Source organism: Meles meles, chromosome 7 (genome assembly GCF_922984935.1).
Source record: "Meles meles chromosome 7, mMelMel3.1 paternal haplotype, whole genome shotgun sequence".
NCBI lineage: Eukaryota > Metazoa > Chordata > Mammalia > Carnivora > Mustelidae > Meles > Meles meles.
The window spans coordinates 31,212,758-31,230,651 of record NC_060072.1 but is presented as its reverse complement, the minus strand read 5'-3'; the positions used below and the strand labels follow the sequence as shown (position 1 = coordinate 31,230,651).

The 17,894-nt window shown below is 40.3% G+C and overlaps 1 protein-coding gene across 1 annotated transcript in view; it reads right to left on the bottom strand.

Annotated features, from left to right (window-relative positions):
* KITLG (KIT ligand) overlaps positions 1-17,894 on the bottom strand; it is an 85,666-nt gene that overhangs the window by 51,347 nt on the left and 16,425 nt on the right. Inside the window, exon 2 of the mRNA XM_046013802.1 lies at positions 688-801. Coding sequence (XP_045869758.1) covers positions 688-801 — 114 coding nt within the window. The remainder of the gene's footprint in view (positions 1-687; positions 802-17,894) is intronic.

Below are 17,894 nucleotides of genomic sequence, written 5' to 3'. Positions count from 1 at the left end.
TTGTAGCTCAAATGGGCATGTAAAATCTCCCCTAGTTCAGGAGAGCTGGGAAGAACACATTCCAGATGCTGTATTCTCTCTCTCATGCCACGGTATGCATTTTAAGAGAAACATGGCATGAAGCTAATCGTGACCAAGGGGCACCGGTGTAAAATGGCTTTTGCTGAGAGATGAGTTCTAACGTGACAAATGTGGGAGAGGAGTCTGTTCAACATCTGGGTAACAAATCACTCCTCCAGCTATGTTCCCAGAGGGAGCACATACCCACCTACATGTGATGGGGTCTTCGTGCTGTTGAAGGGGGAGATTGGCCATTTCAGGTCTTTTCTGTTAGGCTTGTTAGAGAAGAGAAGGCAGGCATATGGGAGGGAAATAAGACACTGAGAAACCCACTAGAGAGATAATGGGGAACAAGGTGTGGTATGCCACATCAGCACACAGAATGTCCTTCACTGCCTGTGACGGAGATGAAATAAACAGAAACAAAGTCACTGCAGTGAGGTACCAATGTTACCAATAGATTCTCCTTGATCATAAATATCTCCCTGCCTGCCCTCTATACACCCTTTACAATAACTCATTGATTTCTTTCTTTGTCTTGGAAAAATACTCACTTGGGAAATGTTTTTCAAAAAAACAGGAGAAAAACAAAACAAAACACGGCTATTGAAAGCATTCCTTACTTACCAATTTTGTAACGTCTTTTACATCATCAGTCACACGGTTCCTGCAGATCCCTTTAGTTTTCACCAGAGGATTAAATAGGAGTAGTTGAAGATAAATGCAAGTGATAATCCAAGTCTAGATGAAAACAGAAAGATTGCTGGTGATGACCAGTTAACAGCTGTAATCACTCAAGCTATTACATCTTACACCTTAATGTGGAAAAGACCATCTACATTAAAAAAAAAAAATGCTACTGGCTTAAATACCATTCAATGTTGAGTAATTGAAGTATGCTCACCAAATTTTTAAAAACTGCCAGTTAAAATGTGGTTTGGATTTTTCATTTCTATGACATTACTGTTCGTTTTTGTCAGAAGCCTTCTAGAGCCAATTTCCTAATGGTAATTAGGAATGAACGTGCAGCAACACGTAAAAGATCTACCACTTGAGGTGTTTCCCAAAAACTAGGAATGTATAAAATTCATACCTCAAGGCACTAAAAGAGACTTTCTATACTTTAAGTGTAGACTGTTTGGCAAGTAGCAGCAAACCTGAGTAGTGCTTTAATTCTAATAGTGTAGGACAGTACACCAAAGTGAGGGAGAAAGATGTATTTTTAGATCCAGGACAGGATTTAACCGCATTTATGAGACATCAAAGGAATCAGTGTTTTGAATCATAGCTTTTTAGCCATTTACTAGGGGAAAACGTTTTTCTTAGTGAATAGGAAGACATTCTTGAGCCCTAGTGTGAGGTCATCACACACATACATGAGCACATACACATGCCTCTCCTTGAAAATAACACAACCATGTTTTATAGTTACTTTTATTCAGGACTTATTTTTTATTACACTATATTTGAGGTTCGTTTTTTTTTTTTAATTTATCTGACAGAGAGAAGGGTCACAAGTAGGCAGAGAGGCAGGCAAAGAGAGAGGGAGAATCAGGCTCCCCACTGAGCAGAGAGCCCGATGCGGGGCTCGATCCCAGGACCCTGAGATCATGACCTGAGCCGAAGGCAGAGGCTTAAACCACTGAGGCACCCAGGCGCCCCTATATTTGAGGTTTTTAAGAAATCAGGCATCCTGTTCTCTTTTTATAGTACCTTCGTAGCCCGTAATATAGCACCTTGCATATTAAAAGTTCTTAATAAATATTTGCTGGATGAATCAGTGAGGAAGGTAAAAAACGGTCTAATGTTTCAAATTCACATCCATTTTATTGAGCAGATATTATGAGACAGAGACTGTACCAGTCACTAGAGAAACAAAGGTTATGAAGGTGCCCTTGCAACTCAGAGGCAGGTACATAAATAACGTGCATGCTCTGTGACAAATGCTTTGGGAACACAAAGGCAGAAGCAATTAATCCATTAACCTTAGCGAGGAGAACCCTTGGCAGGAAGACCGTGCCAAGAAAAGCTAGAGAGAAAATGTGACTCTGGCTGGCTTCTGGAAGACAAGGAGTCTGCAAGAGTTGACAAGGAAAGGATAAGCATTCCAGGAAGACAAACAGCATGAGCAGAGGCACGAAGATGTGAAGATACCCTAAAATGTGACAGTTCTTTTATGAGTTAACATTCACTTACAGCATCTTGAAGTTACACAAAGTCCATCGGCGCGTGGCTAGAAATCCTTTCTATTTACGCAGCTGCCATGTATTTTTTAAAAAACTGGATTATTTTCCACTAATATCTGCGTGCTAACTAGATATTACACTGGACCAAATGATGATAGTCATTTGCTGAAATTTCTGAGACTACAATGCTACCTACATAGATAACAGTAGCTTGTAAATAAAATTCAAACCCTTATATTGTTTTACCAGTGTGTTCTCCTAGTTTGGCAGCAATCCTATTTAAGTTTGGTTAAAGCTCCTTTCAGCACTGTGGGGTCACACTCTTCATAGCAATGTCTCCCTTGGAATGAAATGAAGACTAAATTGTGCAAATGATTTCTTGAAGAAACCAGGATGCTCTTTGATAGATGGATAAATAAACCATGGCGTATTGGACAATGGAATGTTACTCGGCACTAAAAGAAGCGAGCTATCAAACCATGGAAAGATATGGAGGAAACTTCAAGGCATATTATTATTAAATGAAAGAAGCCAATCCAAAAGGACTACATATCCTACAATTCCAACTATTGCGACTTACTGGAAAAGGCAAAACTGTCAAAACAGCAAAAAGATCAGTGGTTGCCAGAGGCTGCAGGGGGAGGGATGAAGAGGTGGAACACAGGGTTTTTAGGGCAGTGAAAATATTCTGTAAAACAGTAGATATGTCATTATCCCCCTGGTCCAAACTCACAGAATGTACAGTACCAAGGGTAAATCCTAGTGCAAACTATGGACTTTGGATTATTAAGACATATCATGGACATGTATCAACTGTAACAAATATACCACTCTGGCCCTGTGTAGGGGCAGGGAACAAGGGGGAAACCTCTGTACTTTCCCCTCAACTTTGCTGTGAACCTATAACTATTAAAAAAAAAAAGACTTTGGGGACACCTAGGTGACTCCGTTGGCTTAAATATCTGCCTTCGGCTCAGATCATGATCCTAGGGTCCTGGGATCAAGCCCCACGTTGGGCTCCCTGATCAATGGGAGCCTGCTTCTCCCTGTCTTCCCACTTGTGCTCTCTGTTGTTATCTCTGTCTCTTTCTCAAATAAATAAAAAAATATATATTTTTTAAAAATCACTTTGATTGCTGTGGTGATTGCTGTAGGGTAGCAATAGGTAGAAACAGTCCAATTAGGGGCTCTTGTTATAATCCAAGCAAGAAAGGGTTGTAGCAATGCATTGACCAGAAGTTGTTAGATACTGGATATCTCCTACAGGCTCAACCACTAAGATTTCCCGATAGCTGGAGTGTGATTTGAAAGAGTCAAAGATGACTCCAAGGATTTGGGCTTGAACAAACGGAAGCATGGTGTTGCCATCAACTGATATGGGGAAGGCTGAGGGTAGAGAAGGCCTGGATGGAAGATCAGGAGCTGAATTTTGAGTGTGCTAAATTTGAAATGTCTTTGAGATACTTTAGGGAGGATACTAGGTCATGATATTTGAATCTGGATTTAGAAGGGAAGTTGGGGCTAGATATCTAAATAATAGCCTTTGATGTATAAATGGAATTTATTCATGATTCAAAAGAGTGGGTGAGCCCATCCAGGGAGTGAGGACCAACAGAACAAAGAACAAAGAATTGAGTCCTATGGTGCTCTAACTGGAAGAGGTCTGGAAGAAGATTTAGAACTCACAAAAGAGCTGGGGAGCTTGAGAGAGAAGCCAAAGGAACAGGAGGAAGCCAAGTTTAAAAAAAGAAAAATTACCTGGGGGAGGAGGTCAAACTATGTCAACTACTCGTAATAGGTCAAGTAAGAGGAGAGCGGAGAACTGACCTCTAGATTTGGCAGAAGACAGCTCACTGGTGACACTAACAAGAACATTTTTGCTGAAGTAGTTATGGGAAAAAGGCAATCTGGAGTGGGTTTAAGAGAACATAAGAGAGTAATTAGGAACTGTGAATGTGACAGCTCTTTTAAAGAGTTGTCCTTCAAAGGAGAGCAAATAAACAAATGAATAATAAAAAAAAAAAGTGGGGTAGCGATTGGCAAGGACGGGGGTGGGGTGGGGTGTTCTCTGTAAGCTGACCAGGCTGTCCGCATTGCCTATGTGGATGACACAGCAAGAGGGTGCAACTGGCAACGTGGGCCAGAAGAGAGGCAACTGCTTGAGCAATGTTCTTGCAAAGGCAAGAAGGGGTGAGATCTTGCTGTCAATCACAGGGCCCAGCTTTAAATAAGAGCCTGTAATAGTTCATCAGTACTATCAGACAGGATGTCCATCAATGTGAGTGCAGACACTGGTATTGTTTCAACAATGCACTGAAGAACAGCTACCATTTACTGGATATTTCTTATGTACCAAACATTTTGTATATCTTCTCACAAACTAAGTTTCACATACCCTTATTTCATTAAAAAAAAAAAATTTTTTTTGAAGATTTTGTTTATTAGAGAGAGAATGACAGAGATCATGAGCAGGTAGAAGGGTTGAGGGAGAAGCAGACTCCTCACTAAGCAGGGAGCCCAATGTGGGGCTCCATTCCAGGACCCCAAGTTAATGACCTGAGCTGAAGTCAGAGCTTAACCGGCTGAGCCATCCAGGTGCCCTTTCAAAGATTTTTTTCTTAAGATGTTATCCATATATCCTAGTTTTAAAGGTGAAGAAATTGAGCTACAGAGAGATTTGGGGACTTCTAAATAATTTAAAAAAAAAAAAATAGGTCTTTCCAATTCTAAATCCTGCCCTCTTTACCAACCCCCATAGTATCACACCATTCCCACAAAGCTCAGATCACCGGTCAGGGTTACAAATAGCATAGCTCTAAAACTTCATAATTTTTTAGATGTCAAGTGTATGGAGACAAGTATATTTCATAATCCATGCCACAGCAGAATATTCTACATTTCTCAGGTTACCATAACTTTTAATAAATGTTCCATCACAGTTTTTAAAAATATCCTAATACAGACTTCTATAATAATTACAAAATAATCTCACCAGGATAGCCTCCATAAACTTTTTTTGGGTCAGTTACATACAAACTCCTGAAAAGATATGATTTTGCTCACTTTTATAGGAATGTTTGGCCAGGGCTAAAATTAAATTTGTTCATACACTCATACATCTCTGACAAACTTATATTTCCTAAAGCACTTTATTTTAAAGCTGTTAAATAGATTTGTGATTTATTTTCGTATACACCTAGCTAGTAGTATGGGATATTCGCCTTTTGTAAAATTCAACAATTCACTCTGCCATAACTAAACATTAGAACAGAGGAGCCATCATGGGAGTAATGTCCCTCATCAGTATTCTCGTGGTAGGAGAGGGGTGAAATGCAGAACTTACTTCTTCATATGGGGAAGTAATCTTTCAGTATTATTCTGTATCAATTACAGACATTTTTCAATATATAGTACACACATTTTCTTTATCTCTGAACAGTGGGTAGAAGTATTAAACCTTACTTTTTTGATGGTTCAGGTTCATGATACAAAAGACTACGTGAAATAAGATAAGCCAGATGTAAACATACTGTATGATCTCACATGTGGAATAGAAACAAGAAAAGGAAAAAGAAAAGAAATAAAAGAAAAAAAAAGTCAAATTCATGGTAACAGAGTAGAATTAAGAGTGGGAGTTACCAAAGGCAACACTGTCGTTAATAAGACTGTATTATATACTTGAAATTTGCTGGGAGTAGGCCTCAAGTGTTCTCACCACACACAAAAGGAAAGGGTAACTGTAAGGTGATAGTTGGATTGCAGTCAGTCTGTGATGTACACTTACCTCAAACATCACATTGTACACCTTAAATATATATGATTTTTGTCAGTCATACCTCAATAAAGGTGGGTAGGGGAAGAAAGCATTTCAGGTATGTGGCTTTGACCACCTTCCTCTAAGTAGCTCCAAAGTACTGTATTTGTTTGAAAGACTGTTTTTAAAATTTTATTTTTTGTTGGGTTCTCACTTTACCCGTTTCTCCCAGGCTGTCAGGTCATTCCTTGCAATATATTTTACTGTTAGTATGCCTGTTTCTAGCTTCCTGTAGTCTCAATGGCAACATACAACACATGGCCCATGGGGGGCTGAGTCCCATTGGCACAGTAATGGCAAAAAGATGGCCACACCCTAATTCTTGGAACTTGTGGATTTTTTCCTTATATGACAGAATGGACTTTACAGATGGGATTTAGCTAAGGACCTTGAGGTGGAGAAACTGCCCCAGATTACCTGGGTTCAAAAGAATCCTATGGCTCCTTACAAACAGAACCTTTTCCAGCTCTGGCTAGAGAAATGGAATAAAGGAAGAGGGTGAACTGCGACATCATTTACTTGCCATTCCCGGGAAGGGATCAGGAGTGCAGGAATGCCAGTGGCTTCTAGAAGCTGAAAAAGGCAAGGATCAAAGTCTACCTGAGAGCCTTCAGGAAGGTATATGGTCCCACAGACACCGTGATTTTAGCTCAGTAAGCCTGCCAACTTTGGATTTCTGAATCCCCAAAACTGTAACATAATAAATTTGTATTGTTTTATAAGTCACTAAGTTTGTGGCAATTTGTTACAGCAGCAATAGAAAAATCAGAGCTCAAGAAACTTCTGAATGAATTAATGGATGAATGGCATAGTATTGCGATGTCCAAGCTTTCCTAGTAAGGAAAATAAACTGCCCTTGTCAGTATTCTGGGCCCCCAACCCCGCTTTAAGCAAAGCGGCTTGGCTTTTTTTTCTGTTTTATTTGTTCATGCTTCTGGGTAAGATTTTATTTGAACAAAGGTTTCCAAGGGCAGGAAAGGAAAAAAAAAAAACAAAAAACATGCTTTTGAAAACTGGTTGTGTGATGGCAGAGAGAAGAACGTGGATCCAGAAAACCTCTGAGCCCCTTATCGTGGGACCTCAAAGAAGCCAATTAATCCTCCAAGGCATCTGTTTATCAGTCTAAGAGATGAGAATGAGAATAATTTTTGCCTTACCCACTTCATGGAGCGATGGTGAGGATCAAATGAAAAGTTTTTAAGCCATAGGAGCTGTGCAGTTATTTGTTGTGTGGTTTATGGGTTTGGGATAGTCTAGGAAACCAGGGAAACAAGGACTTTTCAAACTGAATAAAGGAGGGAAAAGGACTTTATAGAGTCAATCTTCCAGGAACAAAGAGGATGTTCTTTAGTACACGGATATTTTGACACGGCTTTTGGATTCAGAACTTTTTTCAATTTATTTCTTAGTTCTCGACTGTGTTTAGCTTCAATTAACAGATGACTTCCGATTACCTGAGGTAATTACCATGTATCACCAAAATATTTATCTTTGTTTTCTCCCTCTTCCTCTTTCTCTAATTTCTGGAAACTCCAAAAAGGGTACACGGGTGTCTAAATGTGGGGGGGAGGGGGGTGTGTGCGCACACACACCCTATCGGAGATAGAATGTTGAAGCAAAATGTCCCTGTGTTTGTGACTTCTGCTCTAAAATGTATCTTTTCAGTTTGGGCAATCATCTCACTGGTTTTTTTTCCCCCTCTAACATTCTCTGCTTCTGCCTATGACATTTTTCTCTGGCTACTTTGTTTTAACATCGTACAACTTTTCTCTCTAGGTCACGCTCGTTGTGTGATAACCTCTCATTCCACGATAACCTTTCATTGTACAGACACACCAAACTAATCTTATTGTCGGCAGTTCTAGATTTTTTTTATTTAGAGGCATGCGTCAAAAGTGTCCCCCACATACTCCCCACATCACACACAATTCCAATAATTCTTTCATTGCTAAAAATTGCCTTTACATTATTCACATGATAAAAAAAGAAAAAAGAATAAGATGTCTGGTTGTGCTACTAGAACTAAGCCATACAACAGAAACGGTTTTGGTAGCAGGAAGAAGTGATGAACATTTATACTCCATTGTGAATGACAGATAGAGCAGATATTTTTGGGGGAGGTTTTAACAGTGGCAGATAGTTCTAAAAAGATACTTTGAACAAGAGGGGCAAAGTGACAGAAAGTTGAGGCTGGAGACCCTGAAAGGCAAAGGTCTTATTAAGGTTTCATGTTTGTTAAGAATCAGTCTCAGCAGACCCCAGTGGGATAGTTACCAAGTCACCAGTTTTTTCTGAACATAAGAACCTTCCTTATAATAAAAAGCCACATGGCAGGAAAAGGAGCTGCAAATTCCTCCTAAAGCAAACTATTTACTTGATCTGAACGTGTGTGTATTATAACACAGAAGTTACTTCGCAGATTTCTTTCTTTTAGTACAGAGGGACACGCAGGTAGCCCAAGTACATCAGGGGAACATATGCTGTTTGAGAAATCAGAAGATTCCAAGTTTCTAAACTTGGAGGAAGACAACAACAAAAACCAAACTTTTCTCTCTATGAACTCGAGAAATGATTTTAATATATGTGTTGCCAGGGCCCACATTAGACACTTTCCAAAGTCGGACAGGTAGAGGAGTGTCTGTGTAGCTTGTTTTCTTTAATACACAGACCTACAGAGTTGTATTAGGTCTGCCCCGAACAAAACAGCAGCTGCTGCCAAAAACAATATTCATCTTCTCTTTAATCTTGAATGCCAGCTAGCGAAGCAGGCAGTTAGTTCCCTTGTAGACCAAACGTGCTTTGGAAGCAGGCCAACTGGCTTAGCTACCCAGAACTAGGAAAGCAATTTACCAAGATATGGGTACAGTAATTAGTCCTGAGTTCAGGTCTTCTGAGGTCATATGAACAATATCCTTCAAAAATAACCTTAATGTAAACCAATAACAGATTCTGGTTCAGGAAAGAACCATTTACTTCTATGTGACTTCTTTCTTCAGATTTTTAATTTTTAAAAGATAAACCATTACACATTATAGAGAAAATACCTAATCATCCCTACACAGACTCAAATTCTTCTCTAGCAATTGTCCAATAAGCTCAAAGGGGCAGAGGAAACACGTAACAGTAAAATTTAGAAAATAAATCTGCTACCAGGAAAGCAGATGTTAACAGAATAGCTCAGTGAAACTCAAACCAGCTTCTTCAAGTCCAGTTTGGTGCCCTAAAGTCTTGCGAAACGACACGTCCACATCTCTCCATGTAGATCCTTTTGTGAAGTGAAATGAAAATATTCTAAAATATGGATGATCCCTAAAATACATGGTGAATATGGTCTACTAACAAAACCTGAACCACCTCGAAACGAATTGTTTAATATAAAAAGATAGGCAACCGCTTTAAAGTAAACAGTAAATTTGAGGATTTCAATGGGAAAACAATGAGAAAATTTACCCTTGATGGGGCGCCTGGGTGGCTCAGTGGGTTAAAGCCTCTGCCTGGGATCAAGCCCCAAATTGGACTCTCTGCTCAGCAAGGAGCCTGCTTCCTCCCCTCTCTCTCTGCCTACTTGTGATCTCTGTCTGTCAAATAAATAAATAAAATCTTAAAAAAAAAAAGAGAGAGAGAAATGACTCCCATATACTGATATCTGACTAAGGGCCACACCTAGGAGCAGCTTGCAGATAGCATTACATGTAACCTTCCCACCAACTGGAGTCTGCAGGTGAATAAGACACGCTTCAGTGAGATTAAGTAACTTGTTTAGGGCTGCTCTGCTAGTCAGTTCCTGGGCTGGGTTCAAACCAAGACCTATACTATATATTAGAAAGAAAAATACCCAGTCAGACAGATAATAAAACTGATTTCAGTTGTATTTAATGAACTATTTAATTTTACCTAAAATATCTACGCAGTGGATGGCATATAGGTCCACTTTTTTTTTAAGATCCAATTTTTAAATTAAAGATTTGATTTTTTAAAGAATCAATTTTTTAAAAGATTTTATTATTTTATTTGATAGAGATAACAAGTAGGTAGAGAGGCAGGCAAAGAGAGGAAGGGAAGCAGGCTTCCCGCTGAGCAGGGAGCCTGATGTGTGGCTCAATCTCAGGACCCTGAGATCATGACCTGAGCCGAAGGTAGAGGCTTTAACCCACTGAGCCACCCAGGTGTCCATGAATCAATTTTTGATTGGAGTTACAGTGGCAAATTACTACGAGGCTGGGTAGACAAGTTGTACAGGTAAATCAAGCTACACCTCACTAGAGCTTTTTAAAATTTTTCATAGCTAGAGGGAAGGGAAAACAACAAACAAAATGAAGCGTAAGTGGTTCCTTCTGATAAAAGCAAAATTGAGTACTTTCTGATTTCTAAGAAAAGCTGCCTATTCATTTAATAGACATTTATGGAACACCTGGTAAATATGTAAGTATAGAAGATAAAGAGAGAAGATACTGATTTGGGCCTCTGGGAGCTCAAACTATTAGAGAACACTGCAGGGAGAGAGGCAGGGAGGGGATGGGCCCCCGGAGGGACAGCTAAACCTGACTTTGGGGAGGGGGAACTGAAGGAGGGGCTCAAGGAGGGCTCCTGGGAGAGGACCTGTTCTTTAAAGGTGAATCACAGTAACGGATCAAGGAGAGCCGGGGTGAAGACCCCTGACAGAGGAAAGAGCTGGTGCCCACAGAAGTGAGAAAACAAGGCATTTTCATAGAACTTCACATGGATGATATGACTAGGGAAAATGAACTTGAAGGAAATCAACAACAGAATAGATGAAGCTAGAGGGACAGGCAGAGGTCCTCCCGATTTTTCTAATTGATTTGGATTTTATCTTAGAGACATGAGGAGCTCTGGAAGGACTGGAAGGACTTTAAGCCAAGGAGTATCAAGATCAGATTTATTTTAGAAAGGCTTATTAAACATCAGCATGAAGGACAGATAGACTGGAGGGGCACGGAGGTCACCAAAGTCATTCACTGGGGCAGAGGCAGTGGTAATGGAGGGAAATGGGTAAGTTCAAGAGGATATGGAAGTAGACTGGGACTTGGCTGACTGACAAATGTGTGGGGTAAAAAGGGGAGGAGTCAAGAATGACCTCAAGTTCCAGTTCAGGTGACTCGGTAAGAAGTCGTGCTTTTCACCGAGTCAGGATAATGTAAGAGAAGTGACAGCTGGAGACTCTAAGTTATCACCTAAAACTCTGCAGGACAGATAGAGGAGGAGGAGAAAGAACTACCTGCATAGATGAGACAATGAGAAGCCAAGCACAGGAGAGGGAAATCAGCTGACTGCGGGATCGGCAGCCACCGTGAAAAGCAAGCACAAAAGGGCAAATGTGAACAACAAAAGAAGCACTAAAAGTTGTCAACCTTGGGGCACCTGGGTGGCTCAGTCAGTTAAGCGTCTGTCTGCCTTCAGCTCAGGTCATGACCCCAGAGTCCTGGGATGGAGTCCCACATGGGACTCCTTGCTCAATGGGGAGCCTGCTTCTCCCTCTGCCTGCCACTCCCCCCTGCTTGTGTGTTCTGACAAAAAAATAAAATATTAAAAAAATAATAAAGATGTCAACCTGACCATTGCCGGAAAACACCTCACAGAGTGGACACTGACAAGGATCATTTCTGTGGGACTGATAGAACTAGGAACCCATCCACAGTGGGTGCACAGGGATAAATGAGTGGGGGGAATCTCAAGGGTAATCCAGAACATCTTGAAAAGGAAGGAGAGCAAGTAATTCGGAAAGGCTAGGGTGTTAACTTTGGTCTTGGTAGAAAAGAAGGCAGCTCAGAAGCAGTGGGGCTATCATGATAAATTCAGCCTTTCTCTTTCTTCAGTGGCTAACGAAAGCCAGGTAAGCTCAGAAGCTTTGCCATGGTGTGAAAATCTGTGCAATGAACTACCTCAGGCGAGAATCTGGGGCCCAGGTGTTCAAGTTTTGTTATTACTATTTTGTAAGACACTTATATGGCAGAAGAAGCATTTATGCCAGCAGTAGGCATTACTTCATTAGAAACAAGCATAATATAGGTCATTAGCTCTTCACAAATACAGCAGTTCTATAAAAACACAGCGAGAGACTTTCCCTAAACAAAATAATCACTCTGTTTTAGGGAGATACTGATGACTAATTCTAATCGATTTTATGAGGAGAATATGTAACAAACCAAACTACTCTAGAAAATTGGTAGGTACTAGTTTAATGTTGAGCCTGGCTTTACATATTTGTTGCCAATTCTTTTTGCAAGTAAATATATTTTCAAGGAAATAGGAGACAGGCCCCCAAATTGGCCAAAGTATAGGAATATAGCAAAAAAAAAAAAAAAAAAAAAAAAATTATGACAGTTCTGAAATGCACATTTCCACCTTCAGAACCCCATGGGCACTGGTTTCTTTTTGGATGGCATTGTTCACTACCACAATAAGCGCTCTGAGCACTGTACCTTTCCAAAAAAAAAAAAAAAGTATAAAAACATTAAATTCTAATTCATACTTTTTCAACTGTGACTCACTTCTGAAAGTGTGATCTCATGTAAATCATCAAAAAGCTCTGAAACTTTTTCAAAATCCATAAAATCTTTTGCATTCCAAACAACTGAGAGATGGAGAAATAAATCTTGGTTCCTATTGCTCTCTGATCCCATGTGCTGAATCTGGACTGAAGGACTGAACTTCCTAGAACTTCTTGTGTTTTTTGTTCTCCTACAGTTGCAATTATATGTGTTCAGATGTCTTGTCAGATCAGCTACCAAGACTCTGACAAGCTTGGTCTCTCCAGGCCTTTTAAGTTTTAAAAAGCTTAATCTGAGGAAGCACTCTCAGGAAATCCTGGAAGCTTTTTTCCCCCACCTAGGCTTTTTTAATGACATTAAAATAAACTAAATCTTTACGCTCGGCTTTAAGTGCTTCCAAACAGCATGAAAACCAGTGGGGGTTAAAGGCATGAGCTAAAGCACACTCACAATCTTGATCATTTTCTCCATCACATCACATGGCAACCCGATTTGCAAAGGTCACGGCCTAAGCATTCCTGATTACTCAATGTGTGCTGGACACACCAAACTGCCTTTGGTTAAGTTGAATAAACTGTTGAAACGTTCCCCCCTTTCGTTCAAAGGGCTCTAACTGAAATGGGGAGTCAGCTGTCTTACCTTTAGAGGAAAGTGTATAATCATCTGGGGGTGTTTACTGAGATTGCAGATTCCAGCATCACAGAGAACCTAAATTTCTGAGAGTGCATCTCAGGAATGTACACTTTTAACAAGCCCTCCATGTGATTTTTTTTTTTTTTTAAGGTATTCTTGAAAGTCTGAGACTGGCTATTTTAGGCTCTCCTAGCTCAGGGGTACTATATCATTTGGGAAAACAGAGAGGTCTAAAAAGGTATACAAAGTTGCATTTGGTTCAAGGGCTACATATTAGATGCTCCTGATTTAGAGCAACTTGGAAAAAGAAAAGGGAAATGTAATGAACAGTGTATGAGTAGTGAGTGTAGAGGACTGCGAATTGGCTCTTTCCATTCCCACCCAGCCCTCTCCTAGCACATTCTCCTCCTCTGTGGTGGCTGCCAAACTTCTCCTGCTCCTTTGCAGTTAGGTACAGTTGCAGAGATGACTGGGCCAGTCAGGTACAGCCCTGAAAGACTGATATGGGAAGGACAGTCTTGAGAAAAGAGCTAGATGCTGGGCATGCATTTTGCTCATATAGATGGTAGCCAGAGCACAAAGACCCTTCAGTCAGGAGCAGTAACAGCTTCCAGCACTAGCTGTAACATTTTTAAAGACAGCAGTGGACTTAACTGGGCTCTAGGTGACCAAAGTATTCTGGAAGTTTAGCCACCTCTTCTGGCCCCTCCAGTGGTCTTATAAGCCACCAAATACATTTCATCATATCCCCCCTTCTGTTTAGCTAGAATGGATCACACCACATGCAACTAAACCCTAAGCAATGCTAGGAGAAAAGAACCCAAGTTATTAAGCATTTATTTCTCATAAAGTTTAGTCTAAACTGTCCTTCGGAATTTTCAATTAGTGTTTCAAAATTCAAATTGTAAGATAAGCATCATTTTAAATTTAAAAAAAAAAGGAATTTTTTGATTGGCAATCCATGAGAATGTTAATGTAATTCTACTACCTAAAGCACAACAAAGCACTTCTCTTTGACATGCCTGAGACATGTTCCTTTGGAAACAAGACACTTCCAAATGCAAGTTCATTGTTGATGGAGCTGATGTTTAGACCAGAAAAACATCAGCAAAGACTTGGATTCAAATCCTAATTCCATCACTAACGTGCTGTAACCTTGAACCAATTATGTAACCTCTGTGAGCCTCAGTCTTCTCTTGAGGATGGCATTTCTTTGGGGTTTTGAAACGATTAAATAAGACAGTGTTATGCAAAGCACCCACAAGATGCCTGGTACATGACAGATCACGACACGACTGCCATAGTTATTTAATCATTATTACTAATCCTTTAGATGTTGAAGTCAAAACTATAAGTTGTACTAATAGTGAAGGTCACATTCCATATATGCTCCGCTTCCCTGTGGATGAAAGATCAGCTCAGGAAGAGGATAAAGAGGTTGTGAAATTGCCCCTGGACTTGGATTTGGATCAGTTCTCCCAAAGCATGCAGGCCCATCTTGACCTGGCATAAAAGTGAGGCTGAATTGTTTGGGTAATACGTGATGCTAACCTCAACAGCAGAGTTTCAAAAGTCAACTAGAGCTTCAGTAATAAATTCGAGAGAGTTTTAGAAACCATCCCTGTTTACTCATGCACAGAGAAGCCTAACTTTGAATCTCTACCCTGCCACTGATCACTCTTGTGGCCTTTGAAAAAGTCACTTCATCTTTCTCTGCTTTAGTTTCCTCACCTGTAAGATGGGCCTCATTGTAGAACCTACTTCCTAGGCTTGTTGAGGGTGGAAAGGAGCTCTAGAAGGGAAGCACTTGATAGAGGACCGGGAAATAGCACACCCCCATCCATGTTTCCATTGTTATTATCGTTGACCTCATTCCAACCACACTTAGCCCAAGCATCTCCAAACTCAAATCACAGTGGTTCAAGCCAAAACCCTGGGCCCCATCCTTGATTCGTCCTGTTCCCCTATTTCCACATCCAGGCTGTTATGTCCTATTCATTCTATCAGCAAAATCAATCTTGCAACATTCAACTTTCTCCACCTCCTCCTTTACCGCCACAGTATGGGCTCCACTCCTGCCCAGAAGGCTTTCAAGGGGCCCTTAAGTAGCCTCCTTTGCCTTCATGCTTGCTCCTTAACAAAAGAGTGGTCCTCTGGGATTATAAAACAGCACTCACTGCCTGCTTAAAATCTTGGAATACCTTTCTATTCCATTTACGACAACAGGCAAGCTGCTGATCAAGTCCTACCAGAAGTCTTACCAGGTCCTATTTAATGTAAACTTGCCTACTTCCATGCTCGTATCTTAGCACACAGTCACTTGGGTTTAGGAACTGGGGCACAGATGAGGTCTGGGTAATGTATGATTCATTTCTCAGCAGATGGTGTCCATATTCACACAATGGAATTGCAACATCACCCACCAGTTTTGTTTATAATTTGACTCCCACATTTGAGCCAGAGAACCGTGCATAAGGCCGGTACTTTTCAGGGCCTCCCTGTTCTGGCCAGAGTGGGTAGAACAGGGCTGAGTACAGAGAAGTGTCTCACAAATATTTTTTCAATGAATGAATGCAGGATAAACAGAAGAGTTTCACTCAACAGTTGGCCATAAACCATGGTCACGCTTCTCTCTCTAGGGTCCAATAACTGCTAACTCCTAATGACAAGTTTGAGTCATGTTGCAACATTCTCTTAATTATTCAAAATGGGACATCAGCTAAAGGCTTTTTGGGTTGAACTTTGAGCCATTTTCTCTGTGCCTTTAGATACTTCTCTAGCTCATGAAAATGATAAAGCAGGATATCAAACCAAAGGTAGACTGTAAGCTCCATGAAGCATAGCAACAAAGTAATTTTTGCTATTATATTTCTAGCCTCTAGCACAGTGTCTTATAGTAAATGCTAAATAAATCTTTTTTTTTTTAAATTGAGAGAGAGCGAGCTCACATGCATGGCGGAGGGTGGGGGGGGTGGGGGGGTAGGGATAGAGGGAGAGGATCTCCTGCAGACTCCCTGCCCAGCACAGAGCCCAGGGAGGTCTAAATAAACAAATTTTAATGAACAACTAGTAGAAAAATGACTTTCCTAGATGTGGCTGAAGTAGGATAATAGACCAAAGTGCTCACCTGCCTATAAAATCCCCAGAAGCCCCCCTCCAAAGGAATTATGAAGGAATTACGAAGTTACTTTCCCTTATTGACCCAACAGGTATTAAAACAAAAACCACAACCAAAAAGCCCCCCACGGATCTGGAATGTAGGCACTTTCCTATAGTAAGTTCAACGGAAGTCTTTGAGAATTCTACAACTCCGTACTTCATTTAAAATTCAGAATATGGCAAGTATAAATTTCTCCTGGTCTCCAATGAGTTGCAATCCATCAAAATTTCTAAAGCAGCCAATTAAAAAAAAAAATTATTCATGGGGATTCTGCACTGGGAACACATGCAGAGAAAAGGATTTCACTTGGGAGAAGACATGTTCAGAAGTGATGACATTAGGTCAAGCTTTTAAATACTAATCTTATCCCTTCCCAAAGCACTGGTTAACTTATCAAGTGGTCAGGCGTACTAAAGCAGGCAAAAAAAAAAAAAAAAAAAAGTTCATAGAACTGATGGTTTGTTTTTGTAATCCAGATCCATTCCTAGTTTGACTAAAGAATAAAACGTTACCTTTCTTCAGAGTAACTGAGGCATACTATTACTGTTCCCCTCTTCCATCACTTGGATGCAAGAAACAAAGTTGCATGCCAGACTACTCATCAGCTGACTCAAATGACACTCTGCCCCCCCAAAATAGGCCTCAGTTGTGCCTTTTAGTGTGAAAATGCAATAATAAGTGGCAAGCTCTTTTACTCCAATTTTCCACCATGATGTTCATTAAATTATACTTAGCAGTAGAGACTCCAAATTTAATAAAGAAGATGCACAGCAGAAATTAACAAGACCTTTCCAACGTATCAGGATGTAAGTACTGGCATCACAGATTTTGATAATGTTTGAAAGGGTTCTGAGTTAATCTTCAAAATAAATGTAAACTATTTTGTGTTTCAAAATTCTCCTTCAAGTCTCACTTGGAAGCTTGATAATATTCCCTAGATTTAAACAAACAAACAAACAAAATGAAGAAGACTATGAAAAATGTACTTTAAACCCTCAAGTTCTTACTTTAAATAATGCTGGGTGGGGGGGAAAAAGGAACTTTCTTCTTGGGTCAGCAAAGAGGGTGAGTGGGTGGCCATTGCAAGATAATCCTTTGGGCTTCTTTTCAAAGCAGCTGCTTTGCTGGGGAATCCGCGGACAGTGAGAGAATGAATGTAAACAGAGGGATGGCTTGGGTAGCACAAGGACTCTTTCCCCACAGGGGGGAAAAATGGGGATTTACTTCCTCAGGAAGTGAAGAGAGGACTGTGTGAGCAGCACATCCAGCTTTAAGTGAAATTGAAAAGACATTCTTCAGCTGCTGTAGGATTTAAGTGCCAAATCTGCACAAATAATTTTGCACATCTACTTCATTGTTTAATTTTTGTGTGTCATCTCTCATTTATGGTACTTTTTGGAGCTTTCGTTTGCAAATTAGGGCAGGCGGTAGACTTTGCTCTTTGTGACATAGTAATTACTTAAAATCTGAGACGTTTTATAGGTTCCAGAAATGTTAAGTTTTGCATTCTACATCCCAAACTGAGCTGAAAT